The 20044-nt window shown below is 43.9% G+C and overlaps 1 protein-coding gene across 2 annotated transcripts in view; it reads right to left on the bottom strand.

The window, feature by feature from the left end:
• Nucleotides 1-240: 240 nt before the first annotated feature.
• The window catches only part of iqgap3 (IQ motif containing GTPase activating protein 3), a 53636-nt gene continuing 33832 nt past the window's right edge, over nucleotides 241-20044 (bottom strand). Inside the window, exons 25-38 of one of the 2 annotated variants that reach the window (XM_079504247.1) lie at nucleotides 18732-18895; nucleotides 17922-18143; nucleotides 16485-16500; nucleotides 16172-16296; nucleotides 15875-15959; nucleotides 14551-14916; nucleotides 12914-13016; nucleotides 12162-12315; nucleotides 10958-11045; nucleotides 9386-9598; nucleotides 7006-7166; nucleotides 5841-5948; nucleotides 3177-3285; nucleotides 241-2124 (exon numbers count right to left, since the gene is read on the bottom strand). In XM_079504247.1, the coding sequence (XP_079360373.1) occupies nucleotides 2011-2124; nucleotides 3177-3285; nucleotides 5841-5948; nucleotides 7006-7166; nucleotides 9386-9598; nucleotides 10958-11045; nucleotides 12162-12315; nucleotides 12914-13016; nucleotides 14551-14916; nucleotides 15875-15959; nucleotides 16172-16296; nucleotides 16485-16500; nucleotides 17922-18143; nucleotides 18732-18895 (2028 nt within the window). In that variant the 3' untranslated portion in view covers nucleotides 241-2010. Of the gene's footprint in view, nucleotides 2125-3176; nucleotides 3286-5840; nucleotides 5949-7005; nucleotides 7167-9385; nucleotides 9599-10957; nucleotides 11046-12161; nucleotides 12316-12913; nucleotides 13017-14550; nucleotides 14917-15874; nucleotides 15960-16171; nucleotides 16313-16484; nucleotides 16501-17921; nucleotides 18144-18731; nucleotides 18896-20044 lie in introns of both variants that reach the window. The other variant, XM_079504246.1, reaches the window with a different exon arrangement.

The following is a 20044-nucleotide window of genomic DNA, read 5'->3' as shown; positions in this document are numbered from 1 at the left end:
CTGTTATAATGTGGTTTGTTGGAGTGGACCCAATTCCATATAGGAGTTAAAGTTGGAGTGCTGTTATAATGTGGTTTGTTGGAGTGGACCTAATTCCATATAGCGTTAAAGTTGGAGTGCTGTTATAATGTGGTTTGTTGGAGTGGACCTAATTCCATATAGCGTTAAAGTTGGAGTGCTGTTATAATGTGGTTTGTTGGAGTGGACCTAATTCCATATAGAGTTAAAGTTGGAGTGCTGTTATAATATTATAATGTGGTTTGTTGGAGTGGACCTAATTCCATATAGAGTTAAAGTTGGAGTGCTGTTATAATGTGGTTTGTTGGAGTGGACCCAATTCCATATAGGAGTTAAAGTTAGTTAATGTTGGTGTGCTCCTTTTTCCCATATATCGTTGCTGTCTCATATTTCCAATTTTCCATATTTCAAGTAACCTTTTGCGTTACTTACTGGATCATACTACAGCGTCACACAAAAGTAGCAGGTCCAACAAGCTCCAAACGTGACGCCAAGTGACGCGTTTTGTTGTAGAACTGTATACTTTTTGCCGTTTTTGAATTTGAATCATGGAAAAAAAAAACATTTTGGAAATGCGAGGTTTCCATACGACAGACGATATAGTTCATTCTTAGCGTAGGCTACTCACTGTGCGTGATGCGAGAGCAAAAATACAACATTGACATACCAATAGTATATAAACATAGTTAAATAATAATAAACACTAACATACATGATTGGAGTGTAGTAAATATACTGCAGTTGCATTGCATAAAGCACGTGCATAGTATCGAAACACAAAGTCTTATCTTTAACAACACTCAGGTGATGCCGAGACGACAGCCTATCACCTGCAAGGAACCGACCGCTTCAGCTAGACGAAATGTGATTGGCCCGCCGCCGCCGGCCAAACGATACACAATTCACTCTCCCAATCAGATCTTCCCCCTGAGACCATGTGTAGTATAGAGCGTCGCAGTCCCGCCCCCTACCATGGACCAGGAAATGAATCCCAATGCATTATTCTCATAGACATTTCTTAAAGTATTTATTTAAAGACGGTTACGCCGCGGACAAAGCCAACTCGAGTCGTGACAAATCATGACAACACAAACAATATTTTGGACCAAACAAATAATTACAAAGAAGAAAAACAACAACAAAAGTGTTGTAACCTGCCGTTTTTCTTCTTCTTTCTAATTATTTGTTCGGCCCAAAAAATTGTGTTTGTTGTCATGATTTGTCACGACTCGAGTTGGCTTTGTCCGTGGCGTAAACGTCTTTAAATAAATACTTTCTGAAATGTCTATGAGGAAAATGAACGGAGAATAATTTCCTGGTCCAGGGTAGGGGGTGGGACTGCGACGCTCTATATGGCTAAGAGACTGGCCCTGGTTTAGATTAAATACATGGATGTACATATCCCTTTAATCCAGGTTCAGATTAATACCCTGATGTACATATCCCTTTAATCCAATCCTTAAACCTGTTTAGCCTCGACAGTTTTCTGAAATACCTCGTGTTTCTATATCAGTGGTGCTCAATATTTTCATGTCAAGGACACCAAAGATTATATGTAATTGGCCGCCGACCCCCCCATCTGAAAATATGTAATATTGTTCCAGGGACCTCCCCCAGAAGCAAAGATTTGAAAAGCGTTCGCTCTGAAAGAATATATATATTCAAGGATTTGCGCCACATTTTCAAAAAATAGCAGACCTACAAGCTCGTAGCGCGGCACTCGGTGCCGCGCTATGAGCTTGTAGATCTGCTATTTTTCAATAGCTAAAGTGTAACATAATGCTTAAAACACCAAAAAGGGTTCCCGCCCAGAACGGGTTAAAAACCCAACACTGAATTAGTAACTGTTCCCTGAACAGATGTCAACCAAGTGTTGAGTCATTACGACCGTGTGTCAAACTTTTTTTTAATAAAGTATAACTCTATATAAAGTGAAGGCTTAGCTTGAAAAAGGTTTGATATAAAAACAAAAATGACAATAATAGTTTCATCTCATTTCTTGAAGAACTTCTTGTTGAGGAGGAAGATGAGAAGGTTGACGTTGATTTTGGCTTTATCGAACATCTTCATCACCGACACGCCCTCGTACTGCAACTGGAGCAGTTCCTGCACACACACACACACGCACAGACACGCACGCACACACAACCCATTAAGACCCGTGTAGGGCAGTCACGATTACACGTTTAGGTCGACGATTAATTGTCACAAATAATTGCGATTAACGATTTAATTGCGTTTTTGCCGTTGAACATTGGACATTATATCATGAATAGAAATTTACATTTCTGTTTTTCCTTTTAGGCTTCATAATTCAAAAAAGGTGCACGGGGCAGATATGACCGATATAACTGAAATTCATATTTTATACTTTAAAAAAAGTAGCGGAAATAGCAGATCTACAAGCTTACAACGTGTAGATCTGCTAGCTCTGCTTTTTTATGAACGAACATTTTTCAACATGGACTAGATTGGAATTAGACGATTATGACAAAAATAACTGCGATTACCTGAAATAATCGCGACGAGACGGTCGATCACGTAATAATCATGACAGCCCTAGACCTGAGGCCGATTCTACAAATGTTGCTGTTATATCGTCCCTTTCGGGTGGAAACTTCATATTCTAGCTCTTTGATTATTATTTTCTTTCGTGAATTGAATGCCCTACTTCAGGGGTGGGCAACTTTGACGATAGAGAGGGCCATTTTATTTCCATACTCACTCCCTAGGGCCATATATTACTGTCGTAGCAAAAATAGCCGATCTACAAGCTCAAAATGCGTCGCGCTGCGACGCATTTTGAGCTTGTAGATCGGCAATTTTTTGCTATATTCGAATTGAAATCCTGAAAATTAACATTTTTATGTCATTTCAAATGCCTTTAATTATACTTGTGTTGAGCAATGAGCTAATTTAGACAGTAAGTAATTAAAGCGGGTCATGTTTGCATGTTGTGGAATTGTAACAGCTGAAACCAATATTATATCAGTATTCTGACATTAAACCCGACTAAAACTAAAACTATGACTTTTAGTTTAGTCATAGAACAAACATTTGCTGCCAAAAACACTGGTCCTTTAGTTATTTGTACTTTTTGTTGTTGTTTTTATTGAAAAGAATCAATATTAATTTCAAAAGCACATTTTCTAACTCACCTGGTATTTGAGGGGGAACTTCTCCATGTCCACTCCCAGAAAACGAGTCTTGACCTGGAACGTTCCGCCCTCTTCCGTGGGACAGATGTCAAAGGTCACGTTCTTGAACCTGAGAGAGACGAGACAGAAGAGAGGAGAGTGAAGACACACAGTGATAATAAATATCCCTCTAACACAGGGGTTCTCAACCCGTGGGTCGCCAAATTATTTTAGGGGGTCCCCAAATTATTTTCAAAAAAAAAAAAAAAAAGAATTTTTTTTAAATTTTATTTTCACGATTTCTCAAAATTAGCAGACCTACAAGCTCGTAGCGCGCCACTCGGTGGCGCGCTATGAGCTTGTAGATCTGCTATTTTTCAATAGCTAAATTATAACAATGCTTAAAACACCAAAAGGGGTTCCCGCCCAAAATGGTTTAAGGTTATTGTAGCAGTCAATTCATATTGGGGGTCGGGAGGGGGCGGGGCGGGGGTCTCGAGACATTGCCAAAGCATTTCCGGGGTCCCCGGCCAAAAACGTTGAGAACCCCTGCTCTAACACAACATAACATCATTAAAAAAAAAATACATCATACTGTGCCATTTCAGCAGACATTTTTGTACATTGAAACTCTACAAATGGACCTTGCCTATAGCTCCATCTACATAACATGCTGTGTACAGTTGGGTGCCACCGATATTGTCCCTTATCATTTGACCCATTTAGGCCTGACCTCAAAATTAAAAAAAATCCTTCTAAATCCTCCAGTTTTCCGAAATAAATATTTTCACGATTTTTCAAAAATAGCAGACCTACAAGCTCGTAGCGCGCCACTCGGTGGCGCGCTATGAGCTTGTAGATCTGCTATTTAAATTATAACATAATGTTTAAAACACCAAAAGGGGTTCCCGCCCAAAATGGGTTAACTGTCCTTTTGCGCAGATCACGCAAACCTCAGCAAAAAGAAAAGGACAATATCGATGGCCTCCAACTCTAAATTAAAAGTGCTAACTAAGGTTGGAGTCTGAAGAGGCGAGTCTTAAGATTAGGGGGGAAGATTGGGAGTGAGTCTGCAGTTGTAACTGCAACGGGGAGTTTGTTCCACAGTTTGGGAGGCGGAACATTAATACGTCAATAATAGGGATGCCAAACGACTCATATTTGGCCAATCGATAAATCGAGGCCGCAAATCGACGAGTCGATCGACTTTTTTTCCTATTTATTTTCCATTATTTTTTTATTTTTGTTGTTGCTGCGCAGCAGTTGAGGAGAACGCAACTATGCATTCCTTTAAGCAACACAACTTCTGCAGCTGCATCCATATGTTAAGAATTTGCATCAATGATCAAAGCCCAATAATAAAAAATAAACTTTATTTTGTAAACAACGACACTGAAGGAGCAGCGGCGCTATCGGCTGCTATGCTATCAGCTAGTCCCAACTCAAGTGTCTGCAGCAGCCTGTCACAAGTCCCGTAATGAACTGATACGGGACGCACGTTGTTCCGTATTTTAATGTCGGGTCGGGGAATAAATACAGTATGAATGACGGCGGGATTTATTTGACAACGCTGTCCTGCTTTCTTCACGAGAAGAGAAGAGCGCTCACAGCTCAGAACAGAGCGGACCTGTCTTTGAGCGTGAGCAATGAGATGCGAACCTGGGGTCTGGGGGCTCAGAGCTGCAGCCATTGGCTCATGATACGAGCACACGACCAATGGGACAGAGCATTCAGTGTTGCTAAGATACCCTTCCCCTTCACCCCACACCCTTGGACGATGGCGCTCTAACTGCACAGGGCATGCATGTGAGGAGCGGCGCTGACAGGCGCAGCACAGCAGTGTCACACAGACAAACACGTACCTCTCCCATTTGGAAAACATTTGAAACAGTAAAGTTTATAACGTTTTATAACAAGCCATTACAAAAAAATAAAAAATAAAATAAAAACGATTTTTCGACTCATACGTTTTTGAGTCGCGGAAGGCATGAGTCGAAAATCGAGTCGATTTTCAACTTTTTTCAACATCCCTAGTCAATAACTATTTGAGTGTGCGTGTGGTGTTTGTGTGCATGATTGTGTGTGCGTGTGTGTGTGTGTGTGTAATGTGCATGTGAGTGACTCAGACAGTCTTTTGTTTGGCTTTGTTATTATGTTCTTTACTTCTTTTACAGTGTGATTTTGCTGGTATTTCTATGTTTTAGCTTTACAGTGTATGTAGCTTTCTGTACAGCAATTTGTAAACCCTGAGTTGAGAAATGTGCTATCATCATCATACTATAATCATCATCATATCATCATACTATAATACTTAACCAAATGTCTGAATGTGTGTCTGTGTGTCAGAAACACTGCCGTAGCTCCTCACGGCCTGCACCAATCACTCCCACTTTTCACACAGGCATTGACCATAATATTATGGAGGTCTTAACGAAGCCCTTTTTCCAATTTAACGATTAATAATGAATTTATTAGTGAATTAAAAATGCGAAAACACACTCAGGGCGCAGTACCCCCTGCGGCCACAAAGGGGGGGGGGGGGGGGGGGGGGGGGGGCAATATCTCACAACGGGTAAGGGCTAGTATAAATAAAATGTGCTATATAAATAAAATGTGCTCTATAAATAAAGTGGATTGGAGTGTGTGTGTGCGCACGCATGCGTGCGTGTGTGTGCGTGCACGTACTGTGTGACAGGCAGGTCTTCTATCTCCAACAGGACTCCTTTCTGCTGGAGTCGAGCAGCCGTGTAGGTCAGAGCAGGAGCTTTGTTCTTCCTCTTACTGGACACCTTACTGTGCACGCACACACACACACACACACACACACACAGTCACACACACAGACACACACACAGTCACACACACACAGGTTAGTTAGACTGGGGGAGCCACAAGGCGCTGGTAAAGTCCCTGCTGGGGCTGTCACGATTACACATTTTAAACTAAGGGTTAGTTCAAAGTTAACGCTATTTTGGTTTGTTTTTGTGTTCAACTTTGACCCCTCTGTCACATGGAACCATGTTTTTGTGTTCAACTTTGACCCCTCTGTCACATGGAACCATGTTTTTGTGTTCAACTTTGACCCCTCTGTCACATGGAACTATGGTTTTGTGTTCAACTTTGACCCCTCTGTCACATGGAACCATGTTTTTGTGTTCAACTTTGACCCCTCTGTCACATGGAACCATGTTTTTGTGTTCAACTTTGACCCCTCTGTCACATGGAACCATGTTTTTGTGTTCAACTTTGACCCCTCTGTCACATGGAACTATGGTTTTGTGTTCAACTTTGACCCCTCTGTCACATGGAACTATTGTTTTGTGTTCAACTTTGACCCCTCTGTCACATGGAACTATTGTTTTGTGTTCAACTTTGACCCCTCTGTCACATGGAACTATTGTTTTGTGTTCAACTTTGACCCCTCTGTCACATGGAACTATGGTTTTGTGTTCAACTTTGACCCCTCTGTCACATGGAACCATGTTTTTGTGTTCAACTTTGACCCCTCTGTCACATGGAACCATGTTTTTGTGTTCAACTTTGACCCCTCTGTCACATGGAACCATGTTTTTGTGTTCAACTTTGACCCCTCTGTCACATGGAACCATGTTTTTGTGTTCAACTTTGACCCCTCTGTCACATGGAACTATGGTTTTGTGTGTCCGGTATCACTACGCCAGCAGCAGTAGCACAAAAAAACATATTTTGACGTCAAGGATAGTGCAGGAAAGATAGGAAGAGTTTATGTACAATGTAGAGAAGTGTATGTGTGTGTACTATAGCGCCCAATGACCACACAAGTATATAGTAGAATTAGTAAGAGTGTGTGTGTGTGCGCGTGTGTGCGTACCTGTTAGTCAGGTTGCCCAGACAGGTGTTGATGTACTGGTTGTAGTAATCAGCCTGCTGGTTGTACAGGGAGCTTTTATTCTGAAGGCTGACCAGAGTCTGTCTGAGTTTGATTAGTTCGGCCTGGCGGCGCTGGCGATACAGCCTCTGATAACGAATGTCCTGGAGAGAGGAGAGCAGAGAGGAGGAGAGGAGGAGTGGAGAGGAGAGGGGAGGGGAGGAGAGGAGAGGAGAGGAGTGGAGAGGTGAGAGGAGGAGTGGAGAGGAGAGGGGAGGGGAGGGGTGGAGAGAGGGGAGGAGAGAGGGGTAGAGAGGGGTGGAGAGGAGAAGAGGAGAGGGGAGGAGAGGGTTGAAGAGGAGAGGGATGGAGTGGAGAGGAGAGGAGAGGGGAGGGGTGGATTGGAGAGGAGAGGGGAGGGGTGGAGAGGGGAGGGGAGGAGAGAGAGGGGAGGAGAGAGGGGTAGAGAGGGGTGGAGAGGAGAAGAGGAGAGGGGAGGGTTGGAGAGGAGAGGGATGGAGAGGAGAGGAGAGGAGAGGAGAGGAGAGGAGAGGAGAGGAGAGGAGAGGGATGGAGTGGAGTGGAGAGGAGAGGAGAAGAGAGGGGTAGAGAGGGGTGGAGAGGAGAAGAGGAGAGGGGAGGAGAGGGTTGGAGAGGAGAGGGATGGAGTGGAGAGGAGAGGGGTGGAGAGGGGAGGGGAGGAGAGGAGGGAGAGAGGGGTAGAGAGGAGAGGGGAGGGGTGGAGAGGGGAGGGGAGGAGAGGAGAGAGAGGGGAGGAGAGAGGGGTAGAGAGGGGTGGAGAGGAGAGGGGAGGGGTGGAGAGGGGAGGGGAGGAGAGAGAGGGGAGGAGAGGAGAGAGAGGGGAGGAGAGAGGGGTAGAGAGGGGTGGAGAGGAGAAGAAGAGAGGGGAGGAGAGGGTTGGAGAGGAGAGGGATGGAGTGGAGAGGAGAGGAGAGGGATGGAGTGGAGAGGAGAGGAGAGGAGAGGGATGGAGTGGAGAGGAGAGGAGAGGAGAGGGATGGAGAAAATAATCACTTTCAAACTATGTAAACCACTTATACTTTTTTAGATACTTAGATACTGTTGAATGACAAATAGGGAAAATAGCAAACCTACAAGCTTACAACGTGGCAGCGGTGGCACATCATGAGAGCTTGTAGATTTGTTATTTTTACACATTTTTAAAGATGTAGATATATTTTCCAAAACATGGCAGGGATAGAGCAGTGGTTCTCAAAGTGGGGTCCTAGAGGAGGGGGGAGGGAGGGGGGCGTTCCACGAATGGTACAAATGGAACCAAATGGACCCTTGTGCGTCTGAGTTATGGGGGTCCATGGCCTAATAAAGCATTGGTTCTCAAAGCGGGGTCCGGAGACCCCCAGGGGTTCTTGAGGGAGGGGGTTCCAGTAAAAAGATTGTTAATGTTTTATACGTTGGCCTTTTCGAAAATAGCAGATGTATTCTTTTTTTTTTCTTTTTTAAATGTTGTGTTCCCTCCTCCGTGTCATCAGTGCCCATACCCAATAGTTAGGTAAAGTTAGCTTAAGTTGTGGCAAATCTGCAAAAAAAAATGCTTACCACTAGCTTTCTTCACAGATGTGTTCATGAAGGTGTCTACTATCACATATACATTTGTTCCAAAGTGTCCCTTGGGACACTTTGTGACAGCTGCTGAAGGTTGGGGGACCATTATCAACCAATATAAGGCAAAACATTCCAAATTTCATTATACTTTAAGTAGTCAAACTAAAGACATGTCAAACTAGGGGGGTTTCAAGATTCTGAATCCATTGCAAGCATTAGTTTTGCACAAAAAAAACACTCCTTTGCCTAAAAATGCCCATAGCCGTCATCACAAATGTGATGAGGTCAGCACATTTGTGGCTATGGCCGAATTTAGCCCAAGGAGTATTTTCGTGCAAAACTCAATGGGCGCAATGTAAAGCAAAGCAAAGCAAAGTTCTTTGTTTACCCAGGGAAGTGGACTAAGCTCGAGATGCTTGTTTCCAGCCAGGCCCTGCTCATAGAACATTTCATGGTAGGGCTTCAATGCCTTGCTCAAGGGCACTTCAGCGGTGGTAATTTGAACGTGCCAGTCCGGGGATTCGAACTGGCGACCTTCCGGTATCAAGACCGCTCCGCAAACCGTTCGGTAGCGCCCAGGATTACATTAGAATTGACACTGGGTGAAAAAATGGGCTACAAAATCGTTAAAAAAAAGGAAGCAATTATGCAAAATAATTGTGATTATTTCAAATTATGAAGATTATGCAAAAATAATTGCGATTATCTCAAATTACTGCGATTAGACGATTATGTAATTGTGACAGGCCTGTGTGTGTGTGCATGCGCGTCTGTGTGCATGCGCACGCGCGTGTGTTACCTTGGCGATGAGCTGCAGTATCTGCGTGTGGGAGTTGGGCGGGGTCACGACCCCCAGCATCTCCAGGCGACGGAGGCTCCTCTGGATCTTCCTCTTCTTCTCCTCCAGGCTCAGGTTGCCGTCGGCGACAATGGACTGGTTGCGTTTCATCTTCTCGGGCGTCAGAACGTCCCGCTGCGCGCGGCGCTGCATCAGCAGGCCGTGCTGCACTTCCTGTTGGCGCGCGGGAACAATCAACATTCGAGAATTCAGAATCGTTGTCGGATTGTCGTCGCCGGCTGCCCAACAACAGCTTGTTGCTTTTGGCAGCAAATGTCTATTTTGGTTTAGTCATAGTCTCTTGAATAGGTTTCATTTAGTTTTTAAGTCATATTTTAGTAACCGTGTTAGTCGACTAAAATGTGTTTTGATGCTGTCATAATGACTGATTTTACACTCGCTGAAAATAGCCGATCTACAAGCTCACAACGCGTCGCAGTGAGCTTGTAGATCGGCTATTTTCAGCATGCAACCAAGTGTAAAATGACTTGTGTCTTTTACTTATACTGGATCTCTTGTCCACTAGTCCCTTCCTAACATTAATTGCCTGGTTCTCATTTGACGAAATTGTCAATATATTTAGTCTTAATCATAGCTTTCATTTAGTTTTCGTCAGTGAAAAATAGGTAGTCGACAAACATTTTTTGTCTTAGTCGACGAAATCAACACTGCTTGGAGGAGCTGCACGCACACGCGCACACACGCACACACACACACACACACACACACACACACACACACACACACACACACACACACACACACACACACACACACACACACACACACACACACACACACACACACACACACACACACACACACACACACACACACACACACACACACACACACACACACACACACACACACACACACACACACACACACACCTGCCCTCAGGGAAGAGGTACCAAAGCACGAGCAGACTGGAAAAACAGTTCTCCCCCAGGCTGTAAAAGACTGCTTAACCTTTTCCATGGTATTACGGCCTTGTATGCTGCTCAGAGTTATTTTTAAACTTTTAAAACCTTTTTGATAAGTTCAGTATTGGTAAATAAATAGCGGCTTTATCCAAGGCGCTTTACATTCACCCATTCACACAACGATGTCGGAGGAAACCATGCAAGGTACCAAGCTGCACATCAGGAGCAATTAGGGGTTCAGAGTCTTGCTCAAAGGAAGGACACTTCGACACTAACACTGTATTATTTATTTACAATTATTATTTTTTATTTGTGTGTATTGTGGAGCACCCCCCAACCTAAGTTTTTCCACAATGCATGTATGTAATGTAAAACAATAAACTTCTTTATTGTATCTATATTGTATTGACAATCACAGTTTTAACAAGTAAAAAAGAGGGTGAAATTCGTATTTGTGCATAGTTCTTAAACTTCCCATCGTGTTATTTTTCCAGGAAACAAAGAAAGGGAAGAAGAGAAGGGGGTATTAGGAGATCAAGGCAAGAAAGACAAGTTTAGAAGCTTGTTCCACACACAGACAGCACACTCGTAGGGTTATAAAGTGTACCTGGTTGCGCGACGTAGAGGATCTCAGTACCTCCGCGAGAGAGTCTCCTGGCTGCGCCCTGATCACATCGATGATCAACTGTTTGGTGCTGAGACACACACACACACACACACACACACACACACACACACACACATCAATGATCAACTCTTTGGTGCTGAGACACACACCAATGCATCAATGATCAACTGTTTGGTGCTGAGACACACACACACATAACTGTTAATACAGAGAGCAGGGTCTCATGGCTCCATTTTCATCACTGCCTTATCCCTTATCCCTAAAATGTACTATTTTGAAAAACCTTTTACTTTTTTTTTTAACTAGCCGGTCTACATCGACACGTTGTGAGCTTGTAGATCGGCTATTTAAACTATTCAACAATGTTTAAGACGTTTAGGGATAAAGCAGTAGAAAATAGGGCCCTTAGGGCTCTATTATCGTCCATGCTGAATGCCTTATCCCTAAACTACTTTGCCTTTTTTTGAATAGTTAAAATAGACAGTCTACAAGCTCACAACGTGACAATGTGGATCGGCTAGTTGAACTATTCAAAAATGTATTTTCAAAATAGTAAAAAAAGGCAAAGTAATTTAGGGATAAGGGGTTTAGCATGGGACGAAAATAGAGCCCTTAATCTCTGGGTGAAAAGACTAGAGAAATGGGACCCAATTCCTGCTGCTTGGCATTCACAGTTGGATTGGAGTACAATTTAGGCATTATTTTCTCCATAAATTCCTGCTGTGTAGCATTACACTATTGTGATTTGTGTATGTCAGTGGTTCCCAAAGTGGGGTCCGGGGACCCCCAGGGGTACCTGAGGGAGTTCCAGGGGGTCCCCAGCTAAATGATAGTTTGGAACTCAGAGAGTGTACAAATGTACAAATGTAACCATTTGGTTCCATTTGTACACTCTCAGAGTTAAAATAACATTGATTTTACAATATAAATTCCCAGAGACAGAAATGCCATTGAATGGGGGTCCGTAGACTAATGCATTTCAAACTGGTGGTCCTTGAAATTAAACAGGTTGAGAATCACTGCTAGAGCCGTAAAAAAAATCTTCTCTTATGGAGGTCCCTGGCATATCTTTTCAAATGTGGGTCCGCGGGATAATGAGTGTGAATTTGGGGGTCCTTGACATGAAAAAGTTTGGGAACCCCTGGTGTACGTAGTGTTCTGCTGTTATGGTGTACTGTAGTACCTGAGCAGCACTCCTCTGGCATCAGGCTCGGCAGAGTCGGCGAAGACGTCAAACTTGCTGGTGAGAGTCAGAGAGACCTCCATCTTACTGCTGGGGTTCACACTGGACTCTGACCAGCTCTCCGACGCGCCGCTAGCGCCCCCTGTTGGCTCGCCTGCACAGGACACAACACACCGTGCACAAGCACCATTAAAGGGACACTTCACCATTTTTGTAAAAGAATATATGTTAATGACATTTAGAAGATTTAGAACACTTTCCTGGGGCTTTTTGTGTGTGTAATATGTGGATTTAGATATTTTAGATTTTAGCAGTGAGCCCAGTGTCTCTGATGTCATGGATACTGGGCTCTACTTCCTTCCTGGACTACATCTCCCATAATACTTTGGTGCACTGCTCCTCCTTGTGGATAGGGGGATGGCTGTCTTACAGAGACAACATGTAGTCCAGGAAGTAAGTGAGCCCAGTGTCCATGACATCAGAGACACTGGGCTCACTGCTAAAATCTAAACTATCTAAAACCACATATTACACACATAAAGACCCCCAGGAAAGTGTTATAAATCTTCTAAACATCATCAACATGTATTTTTTTTTTGCAAAAAGGGTGAAGGTTCCCTTTAACATCCAGTCAATCTGAGACCATTTACACAGGTCTCTGGAGCAAACAATTTTGGCTGTTATTTATTTTTTTGCACCAAATCCGATACAAAAAGTATGATTATCAGAGATGAATGAAATGCTCTCCTCACCACCCAGCTCCTCCAGGGTCGGGACTTTCCCCAGGTCTCTCAGTAGAACCGACAGAGGGTCATTTGGGTCAGAACACAGAGAGTCCTGATGGTCCAACAGAAGCTACAAAACACACAATTATTATTTATGAATAACTTACTCATGATGAATCATAGTAATGCTCTCCGTTTACCGAGCAATCTTCGTTCCTACTGGTCATGAAGTGAATGGCTGGACAATGGAAATTAAGAGTTTACAAAGTACAGTTTCTGTATTTATTCATGATGGAAGTTCTCTATTTTTTTTTTTTTAATGTTTCTTTTTGTGGCTTTCGCCTTTATTTTATATTTTTAATGGAGGGACAGACAGTAGGCTGACAGGAAATGGGGAGAGAGATGGGGGGGAAGACATGCAGTAAAGGCCGTCGGGATCGGGAGTCGAACCCGCGGCACACTGCCAGACTGGATTACCAGCCAAGGTGCCTGGACCACTGAGCCACGGCCCAGGCCGGAAGTTCTCTATTAAGACACTTACCACCTTTGCCATAGATCTACGGAAATAAATTGCTGTAAAACTTGCTGACAAGACACGTAGATGACCGGTTTATAGAGGATCAATAAACCGGTGTTGTTTGTCGACTAAAACTAAGACGAAAAATGTTCATCGACTACCTTTTATCACTAAATGGAAACTAAATAAAAACTAAGCTATGATGACTAAGACTAAATATATTGACAATTTTGTCAAGAAATTAAAACTAAAATGTCAGGAAGGGACTAGTGGACAAGAGATCCAGTATAAGTCATTTTACACTTGGTTGCATGCTGAAAATAGCAGAATCTATACATCTGCTATTTTCAGCAAGTGTAAAAACAGTAATTACGACGGCATCAAGGCCCTCAAAATACATTTTAGTCGACTAAATCAACTGTAGATTTAGTCGACTAAAATCTTATGATATTTAGTCGACTAAAACTAGACTAACACTAAAACATTCCAGGTGACTAAAATGTGACTGAAACTAAATGAAAGCTATTCAAAAGACTATGACTAAAACTAAAATCGAAATTTGCTGCCAAAAACAACACTGACACCAGCTCAGAGTACTAGTAGTTAGAGTTACCTGGTGAGTGCTGATGATCTCGCTGACAGACACGTAGATGACAGGCTTGTTGAGGATCACCAGCTCAGAGTACTAGTAGTTAGAGTTACCTGGTGAGTGCTGATGATCTCGCTGACAGACACGTAGATGACAGGCTTGTTGAGGATGACCAGCTCAGAGTACTAGTAGTTAGAGTTACCTGGTGAGTGCTGATGATCTCGCTGACAGACACGTAGATGACAGGCTTGTTGAGGATGACCAGCTCAGAGTACTAGTAGTTAGAGTTACCTGGTGAGTGCTGATGATCTCGCTGACAGACACGTAGATGACAGGCTTGTTGAGGATGACCAGCTCAGAGTACTAGTAGTTAGAGTTACCTGGTGAGTGCTGATGATCTCGCTGACAGACACGTAGATGACAGGCTTGTTGAGGATGACCAGCTCAGAGTACTAGTAGTTAGAGTTACCTGGTGAGTGCTGATGATCTCGCTGACAGACACGTAGATGACAGGCTTGTTGAGGATGACCAGCTCAGAGTACTAGTAGTTAGAGTTACCTGGTGAGTGCTGATGATCTCGCTGACAGACACGTAGATGACAGGCTTGTTGAGGATGACCAGCTCAGAGTACTCGTCCATGCTGAAGCGCTCGCTGGGCTCGGGGACGTCGCAGACGGCACGCAGGAACCGCCGGAACTTCTTGTGGTTGTGGGTGACGTAGTTGTTCAGCGACAGCAGGTGCGCCGCGTCTCCCTGGAAGTGGCTGTGGGCGGCGGCCTGCTGGAGGAGGCGGGCCACGGAGCCCAGGATGCGGCGCTGCTCGGGCAGCACGCCCGAGCCGGCGGCGCGGTCCACCACGTCGAAGCCCTCCGGAGCCACGATGGCGGGGTTCATGTAGCGGTAGTAGATCAGATTACCTACAATCTGGAGAAACAAGATTAACGTTAGGGCTTTCACTTCTACTGATTTTTGAGTGGTGTAAACCACTCCAACTGGCTATGTACCCGTGTCTGTTCTTACCAAAAAAAATGTACCCGTGTCTGTTCATACCAAAAAAAAATTACCCATGTCTGTTCGCACCAAAAAAAATGTACCCGTGTCTGTTCGTACCACAGAAACATGGGGTTTTTCAGAAAACTGTCAGAATTTAGAAGGCATTTGTAGAAATCTTCCTCAGGTCTAAATGGGTTAAATTGATGTTTCGGTCTATACATCATCTTTGTCTTTCTTTGTGATTTGATATTTGATATAAAAAAAAATCACACCCGTGTGAACTGAGTGGTGTATGGTCTTATATAGACTGATCAGCTGTGGTCTGACGTAATGTCTGACGTAATGAAATCACACCCGGGTGAACTGGGTGACCGTAGCAACCATGCTCATTTTTTGAGCACAGACAGACAGACAGACACGTAAACTAACAAAGCCAGTCGTAGGAGTGGTTTACACCACTCAAAAATGAGCATGGTTGCTATGGTCACCCAGTTCACACGGGTGTGATTTCATTACGTCAGACATTACGTCAGACCACAGCTGATCAGTCTATATAAGACCTTAAACCACTCAGTTCACACGGGTGAGATTTTTACTAGTTGACTAGTTTCCTGGTTTACTAGTCGACTAGTTGTTTAACTACCTATTATGTAAAAAATCAAATCAAATCTTTTTTTTAATAATATTTGTACATTAAAAAAAAACTGTGTACATTGGTGACTATAATCTAGCTGATCTTGAGGCCTACAAAAACAGGAGAAATCTTCATGTCGCTGGCTTCCATTGACAATGAATGGTAGACTGTAGCTTTGCATCTGCCCGACGTGTGAACGCATCATTAGTACATTTAACATGTAGAGGTAGTATTAATATATATATATATATTCACCTTGTACAGTTCTTCCTCACTGGCTTCTGGGAACTTCTCCTGCAGGGAATCTCTGAGCACCTTGGCTGTGTAGCGCATCCCATATCTATAACACACACACACACACACACACACACACACACGGACACACAGACACACACACACACGCTATGACGCACTAAGGACTGATCAACTCAATTGTACAAGCACATCTTCGTGAACAACCTCAATTGAATGTAGCTTGAAATCAGAGAATGACCGACGGATGCGATGTTGTGTGCGGTTTTGTTTGTAGAGGTGATTGATTATCCATCTTACGGCACATTGTGGAGGTTGGACGTGATGGCGTTGAGGACGCGATCCGTGAGGTTCTTGAGGGTCACCATGGCGATGTCCAGACGACGGCGGACCTCAGGGTGAGAGATGGCCTCTTCTGGAGACACCTCGTACGGCAGAGAGCTGGACCCAAACAGGTTAGAAGAATATATTACAGTAGTGGAGACACCTCGTACGGCAGAGAGCTGGACACCAAACAGGTTAGAAGAATATATTACAGTAGTGGAGACACCTCGTACGGCAGAGAGCTGGACACCAAACAGGTTAGAAGAATATATTACAGTTGTGGAGACACCTCATACGGCAGAGAGCTGGACACCAAACAGGTTAGAAGAATATATTACAGTTGTGGAGACACCTCGTACGGCAGAGAGCTGGACCCAAACTGGTTAGAAGAATATATTACAGTAGTGGATACACCTCGTACGGCAGAGAGCTGGACCCAAACAGGTTAGAAGAATATATTACAGTAGTGGATACACCTCGTACGGCAGAGAGCTGGATCTAGCAAGGCACCAACAGGTTAGAAGAATATATTAGTCTACTGTATATGTTTTCTACATATACTCAAAAAATTAAAAGCCTGGTGGAACATGAGACCATTTCCTGCACTAGGAGTGGGAGTGAACTACTGAGGGGCGTCGCTCTCAATATAGTGGCGTCAGTTTTCTCCGCCGTTTTCTACCAGGGAGGGGAGGGACAGAGGGGGGCAGGGGCCTCTGATCGGTGAACCAATATTCTTCAGCCGGGAGATAGAAATGCCATTAAATGGGGGTCCCGTAGCCCAATGCATGTCAAACTGAGGGTCCTGACTCCTGAGAGCCGTAACAATCTTCTTTTATGGGGGTCGCGGCATATCTTTTCAGATGGGGGTCCGCGGGGCTAATTACCGTAATTTCCAGACTATAAAGCGCACCTGAATATAAGCCGCACCAGCTACATTTAGGGAAAAAATCAGACCAGTCTGAAGTGAGTGGTGCAACAGCACCCCCTATTGGTACTCTAAACATCGGGACATAGGTTAGGACATGGGGACATTGCTGTTCCTTGGAGTGGTTGCACCACTCAAAAAACAAATGTGTACATATACAAGCCGCACTGGACTATAAGCCACATAGAGGCCATAGCCGGCCATAGAGATAGATTTAGAAGGTCCCCTAGTGGCCGTTAGCTGTAAAAATCCATAGATTAGCCGCACCGTTGTATAGGCCGCAAGGGTTCAAAGCATGGGAAAAAGGGAGCGGTTTATAGTCCGGAAATTACCGTAGTGTCAATTTGGGGGTCCTTGACATAAAACAGTTTGGGAACCACTGCATTAGAACACATCAGGTTAGTTTATTGCGAACACAGTGAGCACTAACTATGAGACCTAGCAGAACATGTCTGTCTGTGTGTGTGTGTCCCGCTGTAACACCACCCGCCCGCCACCAGAGGGCGCAAGCTGTATCACACACAAAACACACACACACACACACACAACTTCAATTAAAAAAAACCTTTACAAAAAAAAAAAAAACTTAAAAAACCTTAACTTAAAATTAAAAAAAAAAAAAAAAAAAAGAACTTAAAAAAAACCTTAAAAGTACGTAATTCATTCTAATTGTTGTTAGTGCAATTTACAAGCTGTGTTCGCTTCCCGCGTTCGCGCGTCTTACTTGTCCATTTCCCGAAGAGTAACAGTATTGTATTGTCCGCCCCGAACGGGACGATTACACACTAGTATAGATTGTACCTCTTGGCTCCGGTCTGACTCTCCGTCTGGTTGATCCAGTTCTTGTAGATCTCCACGGGGTCCGTCCTGACGCTGAGGGTCTTGTCCTGCAGGATGTCCGTGATGGGAGGAGACAGGATGTCCCTCAGAGCGTTGGATCTCACCTGGCGATAGAAGTTCACCAGCATCTTTATGATGGTCGGATTCCCCGTGATGACCTGAGACGGACTGTCTACCTTCATCCTGGACAGAGAGAGAGAAATGCAGAGAGAGATGATTTACATTCATTCAAATTAACCCATTTAGACCTGAGGACAATTCTACAAATGTCTTCTAAATCCTGAGTTTTCTGAAAGACCCTATGTTCCAAAAGGGGTTCCCGCCCAGAATGGATTCATAATGAATTACTTGATCTCGTATCGCAGAGCGGTGGTGAACAGTGTTTTAATAATTACTTGATCTCGTATCGCAGAGCGGTGGTGAACAGTGTTTTAATAATTACTTGATCTCGTATCGCAGAGCGGTGGTGAACAGTGTTTTAATAATTACTTGATCTCGTATCGCAGAGCGGTGGTGAACAGTGTTTTAATAATCACTTGATCTCGTATCGCAGAGCGGTGGTGAACAGTGTTTTAATAATTACTTGATCTCGTATCGCAGAGCGGTGGTGAACAGTGTTTTAATAATTACTTGATCTCGTATCGCAGAGCGGTGGTGAACAGTGTTTTAATAATGACTTGATCTCGTATCGCAGAGCGGTGGTGAACAGTGTTTTAATAATGACTTGATCTCGTATCGCAGAGCGGTGGTGAACAGTGTTTTAATAATTACTTGATCTCGTATCGCAGAGCGGTGGTGAACAGCTGCAGCAGCAGGTAGGCCTCTCGGCAGTCCGAGCCGTAGTTGAACAGAGAGAAGATGACCGAGTCCAGGAAACGAGTGGTTTTGGTCTGAGGCATCAGGAAGATGAGGTGAGCCAGGTACAGCGGCTGGGTCTGCGTGTACAACACATATATTTATATATAGAGCATTTATGCAAAGCGCTTTACATACGTAGATTGTGCATTACATTCCCCCACACTAGGCATGCCGTGGTTTACCGAATTTCGGTAATACCGCGACAGGAACAGCCACGGTGTTGATACCGTGAGATTTCCGAGCTTATGGTATTTTAATACAGCGTCGGTGGGCGGCGCATGCTGCGCGCATGCAGTGCAACTCCACTCGCAGACTAAGGCAAAACATTTATTTTCACCACAGCTGCAGTAGATTGAAAAGTTGCTTCCTACCTTTGAGTTAGTGTTGCTGAAAGACACCCAGATCCAATTGTATATTCCATATTTCCACATGTACTAAACTAAAAGTGTGAACTGTCAACACAGAGGCACGCAGTTGTGAGCATGCGCAGATTGCACTACCTCCAGCGTAGATCACTAGATCCAGCGTGCAGGGTACAAAACGGCCATTAGGGGGAGCCATAGTACAGTGAAATACAGTGGGGAATAGCTAATGATTCATTGATTGAATGCTTTATTGGCAGAAATGTAATCAGTATAGGGTACAGTCAAACACATGTCCAAAGGGATCACTGAAAAAAGTCCTTGCTGTCTTGTTTCCATTCGGTTTCAATTCATAATCATGACAAGTCACATGACAAATAACAAAATTCAAATTATCATAAAAGGTAAAATAAAAAAATAAGATATGTAGGCCTACAGGTTGGGGAACAAAGAAGGGCTTATAAGGAGGTGGGGGTAGTCACTAGACATAGGTGGGGGGGGGGGGGAATCTTTTTTTCTTTATATAAATACCGTGGAATACCGAGGTATAGGTTATCAATACCGGCACCGTACCGTACTGTAAAATCTCATACCGTGGCATGCCTACCCCACACACCCATTCATTCATACACCGATGGCAGAGGAAACCATGCAAGGCACCAACCTGCCCATCGGCAGCAATTTGGAGGTTCAGTACTTCAGAGTCTTGCTCAAGGACACCTCAACATGATCTCTGGGGGAGCCCACAGGGATCGAACTGGGAACCTCACGGTTTCCTATCCGACTGATCTACCCCCGAGCCATTGCCACACACTATATAACCTGCAGTAGACATTTCTATTGTATGTCTTAATCTGCAGAAGA

The sequence above is a fragment of the Electrona antarctica genome (genome assembly GCF_951216825.1).
Source record: "Electrona antarctica genome assembly, chromosome: 6".
In the NCBI taxonomy this organism is placed as follows: Eukaryota; Metazoa; Chordata; class Actinopteri; order Myctophiformes; family Myctophidae; genus Electrona; species Electrona antarctica.
This window is presented reverse-complemented; position numbering and strand designations above follow the sequence as displayed.